The sequence below is a fragment of the Manacus vitellinus genome, unplaced genomic scaffold (genome assembly GCF_001715985.3).
Source record: "Manacus vitellinus isolate BGI_N305 unplaced genomic scaffold, ASM171598v3 scaffold_30_pilon, whole genome shotgun sequence".
In the NCBI taxonomy this organism is placed as follows: domain Eukaryota; kingdom Metazoa; phylum Chordata; class Aves; order Passeriformes; family Pipridae; genus Manacus; species Manacus vitellinus.
The window spans coordinates 4,743,760-4,749,942 of NW_021940291.1; the positions used below are offsets into that span (position 1 = coordinate 4,743,760).

Here is a 6,183-nt window from a genome sequence, read left to right on the forward strand (position 1 = left end):
AGCACACTGTATCATACACATGCCTTGCCAGGCAGCAGTTTAGTATAATCCCCGAGATTTGGCAGTAGGGTCAGGATAAGTAGCATGGATCACATAAGCTGGAAGATAAATAAATAATAGATGCTGTCACATTTTATTTGAAATAGAGTTGCATATAAAAAGAATATACAATAATTTAACTTTAATAACTAGATTCTCTTGTACTATACATAACAGAAGTGTTTTCATTTGTATTAAATAAAACATTTTCAATATTAGGATGAAAAATTAATCTTCTTTTTGGCTGTCTTGATTTATGGAGAAGAGCTGCTTCCATTAGAAATTAAAGTCGAGTTTTCAGTCTCATTGCAATCTGAAAGAAAGAAAACCAGAGTTACTGATATGTTGATAATGAAATGCTACTGGTAAAATAAGTAAATAATTGCAACCAAATTGTTGTGTTTAGTTACTGTTCTGTGAAGATAGTTATCCAAGTAGGACATCTACAAAAGCTCTTCTGCACAGTCCAAACATGCCTTCGTTCTATTTGTAACATTTTTTCTTTATACTGTTACTTGCCCTGCTTTCTCAGAGGTTACCACTGTGGGTCTGTTACTCGTGCAGCAAAACTAAAACTTGGGTAATGTCACAGGCTACCTGCACCGTGGGATTCTGACTATTGCAATGCATTTACCATGTTCACATTATCACACAGCTTTTTATATCTGAACGCTTCTTCTTCGCCTGCCAAAGGCCTTGGATCCCACGTTGGTTGGTACGAAGTTGTTCTTGCCCACTCCCCCTGACCTGCTCAGGAAGTCTGCCAGGCGGTGGGTCACGCAGGTCGCCGTGTTGCACGCCCGCTTCTGTGCTGTTACACTGCTTTTCGGAAGGAAAAGGAAGAGTTAGTTCCCACAGCACACACCCTGCATACAAGAGAACATCAGTAAGGGACGCTATGACTAGGAAAGATTCTTCCATAGCAGAAAAAGCAGGCTTGCTGCGCAGCGAGCATTTGTCACCTTCTGTGTGCACAGCTTACAAGTGCTAAAAGATGCATCTTAACAGTTTTCTAAATGTCAAGCTTACTTTACAAAAGGTGGCCAAGCCCTGCCTTTCCTGGACAGTTGGACTGGAGACTAAGCCAGCCCACATTTTCAGCAACACCTGAGCTATTGCCTGCCTCCAGCTAGGCATGACCCCTGAGAGGTGCCAAGGAGGTCCATAGCTAGAGCATTTAACCAGTTTCTGCTTCATCCAAAAGCTCAGATCTGCATTTTATTTGTGGTGTTGCTGCAGGGCAGAAGCAGGCACTGATCTTTCACTTCTCACTTCAACACCTATGCTCCATAATACCCAGAAAGCACATGGAATTCCAGCATCATTGATGACTGCAGGAGGTCTATCAGTGACTCTGATAGGGCTGTACATGCACAGCAGCTGACCAGCTGCTTTCAGAGGCTGAACCACATAAAAATACTGCTTCCAGGTACTTAATGGGAATGAGGGAAACCTCTCTTTCCTGCAATTAGACCTTTGTCTGCTAGAGCACTTCACCATGGGAATAGGTCACAGACCTCAACAGTATTGGTTCTGTGCTAAGAGTTCGGTCTGCAGCTAACAGTTTTGCTAGACGGGAACTTCAAGGTATGCTCATTCACACAGTCCTTCTTGAAGAATTTTCTACTAAAGCATTGACTTATTCTTGCAGTAGGAGGGATTTTTGCCAGATAACCATCACAAGACAGTTTATTAATGTTAACAATGACGAATGTTTGTAACACCAATGCCAATTTTTTGAATTACAAGATAGATAGATGCAGTAATGCAACAGAACTAATTCAATCCTTAATTCAAGATAATATAATGTAGCTGAATTAATATAAATATTTTAAAGGTACACAAGTTTTATATATACTAGTGCAAAGACCTATTGTAAAATAAGAAAAAAGGAAAAGAACACAAAGTTCTTACCTGGACGTGTTCAGTACCCAGTTTTAAACAGGATTACATTTCTAGTTTGTTTGAATGAATATGCATGAGCCTTCCCTGAATTCTCTGCTTCTCAGGTTCTTTACCAAGAGAATTGTATGCATGTCTGATTACAGCACTACATATCAATGTATATGTATAACTTTGACTTCTAAGTTCTCTTTCAGTTTTTCTAGAAATTACTATCATTGCCTCTCTTGAACATTAAGACAAGTTACAAAATTTTTCTAGCCTTATCTAGAAATCTCACATTCTAAAACAAGTTATTAAACCAAGCAGATCTAATCCTTATAGAAAAATAGGTTTATTGAACAAGTGCATGGGCAAGCACAAAAGAAAGAATCTACTTTTATATTTAGCAGCCAGAAATGAAGAGCCTTGTTTAAAATTTTTTTAATCAGTGTCTAAGAAAATCATTTGAAATGTCAAGGCAGTGCTGATCATTTTTATTTATTTTTTTCCCTAGCTTGGTATGCATGTTATATTCTCTGTCTTCCTAACATCAGGTCCATCTCAAACATTCTCTGTCGAAAACAGAATCAAAAGAACATAGCAAAGTTAGCAATCAAAGTTAGATCCACATGCATCAAGTTAAAAAAAGGGAGAGGGGGAGAAATAAGCATGTCTAGTTGTTTCCTAGGGGTTCCCCATAGTTTGTATAGCGTTCATGTTCCAGGTCACTCAGCACATTTCGTTTCTTGCCAGGAGTTCCAGCCCCGACGTCAGTGCGAGGGTAAGTTTGCAATTTGTGCAATTCTTGAGACAGTTTGCCCAGCACACAAGTACTCAGACTGGCACAGCGTTTGGAAATGGGTCTATCCAGGCTGCAGGGGGGAAAAAAAATAAAGACATGCCAAAGGAAGAGTAACCTCAAACATGCACACTCATGCCATTCTTTCCTAGAAAAATATCTACAGTTAGTTAACTTAAAAATTAATTCAAAATAAATCCAAACCCTCTGCATTACATTCCATGCAAGGCAAGTTCATACAAAAGCAGTCAGAAGGAAAATACTATTTTTCAATGAATCCAACTTTGTTGACAAGCAAGTTCATTAGCCTTTTGGATGCTCATAGTCAGAGGTCAGGAAGCTTAACTTCCCACATCTTCCAGCATGCTGCTCAGTCTCTCATACATCACCATGCATTGCAATGCAAATCCTGTTAGGATAATGCAAATGCTCTTGCATGCCTTTGGTCTAAGGGAGAGTGATGCTTCGTGCATTAGGAGGAACACATCCCCTCTGCCAGGGACTTTCCATGCCTTACAACAGCATGCACCTTCATGACAGAGAATCCAAGAGTGACTGAATCACCCCTAACTCTCCACTAGAAGACATACCTTTTGATGCCATATTTTTACACAACCTACTCATTCAAGATCAAATCGCCCTCCACTTTCAGACGTAAAAGACAGATAGAAGCAGGTTAACTAGATGGAAGACATTGTCCAACACCGGTATTAGCATGTCTCTGCAGTATCATCCTTTACCAGTTAGCTGACCACAGTTAGCCATAACCCCGAGAAAACAAAAAAATCTTGAACCTGCAAAACATCTGCTAGGATGGCTTTTGCTAAATTTCAAACATGTAACATTGCCCCATTGCCTTTCTCTTGCCCAGGACTGCAGTCCTTACCTGTTCCCCTCAGAGGCTTGCTCCAGCTCTTCTGCTGTCATCTGTATGAACTCTTTCACCAGTGCATTTAATAACCTCCGAGCTTCGTAATCACTGAGCGTCACTCGATCCGTTATGGACTCCAAGCCAGGTCTGAGCAGAGGCAAGCACAACAGGGTGAATAAAACCCAGGCTGCTGCAGAAAGGCACACGCAGGAGAGAGGGGTCTGACATGCGTTTTGCTGCATGTCATTGACAATGTCGTTCAATATGCAAGCCACCCTCATGCGCAGCGTTAGGCATTTTACAGATGTAATCAAAAAGCCACAATGTCAAACACAGCATAAAAAGCAGCCACATCTCTCCTTCACTATAGTCTCTTTCCCTCCTAGACCTCTAAAGAATATTGTTTTCATACCATTCAGACATAGCACTCAGCAACAGGACCAGCTTCTTACCTGACTGGGGCTGCCTGGAAGCTGTCCATCTGGCACACAACCAAGGCATAAACAGCAAGGAAAGATGAAATCTTCAGCATAACCATGATTTCCTCTCTACAACAAAGAGGTACATCAAGCAATGGCTGTTTTCCAACCCTCTCAATCCTGCAAGTTCCACTAAAGAGGTCATTGATTCTTAGCCACAAGTAGCACAAATACTAACAGCTTATATTCTTTTTTATGTTACCTTTCCTTTTATTTTGATTATTGTTATTGTGCTTTGGTTTTCTCAAAATTTTAAGATAGTTTAGCGCTATTACAGGACAGAAAAATGTGGCTTTTCAGACCTGCAGTTTTGTACAGCTGCTTGCATTCAGCTTAATGCACTTCCCCCCAAACTGATGGGAAAGACATTCCTCCAGCTACTGCACACAATGTCATAGACAGTGTGTCCAACAGATAGCTACGGGATACAAGCCACAAGGGAAAAAAAATGTTTAGCGTTTAACATTTTTAAGAATGAAGTGCCCCTGTTAGCACTTTACCTGAAGATACTTGCTTCTTGGCAATCAGCACACTAATACTCTAGATTACACTATAAGAACTAAGTAGTTTAATTTTAATAAATGTTTCTACTCTGAAACCAGAAAAAGGATAAGTTCAAAATCAGTCATAAGAACAAAACCTGTAAAAAAAAAATTCTGTAATCGAAGACAGCTGCTTTGAGATGCACATCTCTTTCTCACAGCATCGGTTCCCTGGACTCAAAGGAGCACATCCTAACTAGAACATCATCTTCATTTCTGCCAGCTCCCAATACTCGACTGGGCTCACGGGAACGACGAGACACCTTCCAAAGGACGCTCCGCTTCCCTACGGCTCTGTGACCAGCAGCCGCACCGCTTCGCAGGGAGCGCCGGTCCCGGCCGTACGCTCCACGCCGTGTGGGCGCGGTAAAAGGAAGTGAGAGACCCCGGAATAGCTGCCTCCCACCTGCCTTGGCACAAGTACATGGACGGAGGCATCACGGCCCCGCATCCCGGGAGAGAAACAGGGCTGCCGCGACCCGCCCCGCGCAGGGAGCCGGACCGGGAGCCGGCGCGGAGCTTACCGGCGGTGCGGCGGCAGGAGGAGAAGGAGGAAGAGGAGGCTGCTGCCGGTGCGGGTGTTCACCGCTGCTCGCGCTGTCGACGCACCGCCGCCGGCTCCCCTTTTTATACCTGCCGCCGCCACCGCCTGCGTGGGCGTTCGCGCGCGCCCCGCCAGCCAATCACCGCCGCGGCGGCGACGGGCCCCGCTCCGCCATTGGCGCCAGGGCCCGCTCGGCGGTGACGTCATGGCCCGCTCCCCGCGCGTCCCATTCAAAAAAACGGGAGCGGGGGGCGGGCGAGGCGCCGGCGGGCACTGCGGAGGGAGGGAGCGAGCGAGGGAGGGAGGGAGCGAGGGAGGGAGGGAGCGCCGGGCGGACCGTTCCTGCCGCTCCCCCCGGAGCGCTCCACGCTCGTGGCGACCTCTGCAGAGCGGGACGCATCTGCAGAGCGGGCCCGCTCCCTTCCCCGGGAATTCCCCCCCCGCCCCGGCAGCCGCCGCGGCTCCACCGGGGAGCCGGGTGCCCCGACAGTAGCGACGTAAGGGCGGGCGGGGCCCCGTGCTGGCGGGACGGGCGAGATGGGCCTGGGGGGTCGCGGTGCTCGCGGCGCCGCCTCCCCCCGCGATCCCCACACGAAGCTGCACCCCAGGGAGGAACTCTGTGCCCTTGCAGAAGAGGGAGCGCTGAGCGGCCGCCGCCCGCGCTCCTCACCCGGAGCGACGGACACGCTGCACCTGCGAGCAGCCCGCGGCCGGCAGCGAGCGCGCTTGGCCGTGCCCTGCCGGGCGCACACACCGCCCCCCACGAGCCCGGCCGACACACCGCCCCCCACCCCGGGACGGGTCCGCCTAGTAACTCTGCGATCCTAAAGGAAACCATCATCATTGTCGTCACCATCTCCATCACACAACTTTAGGGACAGGTGCAGCGCCTTTCCGTGCACGGAAGAGGCACCTGGCAAGGGGGGATCGCCCCCGCGCTGCGCGGCGCTGAACCCCGCCGGCGGGGATTACCGGGCAGCTGCGCGCTGCCCATGCATCACCCGCCGAGCACCCTCTGTCACGGC

At 47.4% G+C, this 6,183-nt stretch overlaps 1 protein-coding gene across 2 annotated transcripts; it reads right to left on the reverse strand.

The window, feature by feature from the left end:
- On the reverse strand, positions 1-5,175 carry CALCB (calcitonin related polypeptide beta). 2 transcript variants are annotated; one of them, XM_029961063.1, is made up of 5 exons: positions 5,139-5,175; positions 4,046-4,141; positions 3,609-3,740; positions 674-858; positions 1-352 (listed from the first exon to the last, which is right to left on the reverse strand). In XM_029961063.1, exons 2-4 carry the CDS (start codon positions 4,129-4,131, stop codon positions 699-701), a joined length of 378 nt encoding a protein of 125 aa, XP_029816923.1. In that variant the 5' UTR covers positions 4,132-4,141; positions 5,139-5,175; the 3' UTR covers positions 1-352; positions 674-698. The 2 variants fall into 2 exon arrangements, with proteins under 2 accessions (XP_029816923.1, XP_029816922.1); XM_029961062.1 differs by lacking the exons at positions 1-352; positions 674-858 and adding an exon at positions 2,256-2,795.
- Positions 5,176-6,183: the final 1,008 nt, after the last annotated feature.

What these genes read in the sequence shown, in the direction of transcription:
- CALCB (XM_029961062.1), bottom strand. Translation starts at nt 4,131, where the DNA reads ATGGTTATGCTGAAGATTTCATCTTTCCTTGCTGTTTATGCCTTGGTT. An exon ending in TTCCAGGCAGCCCCAGTCAG is followed by an intron (nt 3,741 to 4,045) that starts GTAAGAAGCTGG and finishes GCCTCTGCTCAG; the next exon opens with ACCTGGCTTGGAGTCCATAA. An exon ending in CAAGCCTCTGAGGGGAACAG is followed by an intron (nt 2,796 to 3,608) that starts GTAAGGACTGCA and finishes TCCCCCCTGCAG; the next exon opens with CCTGGATAGACCCATTTCCA.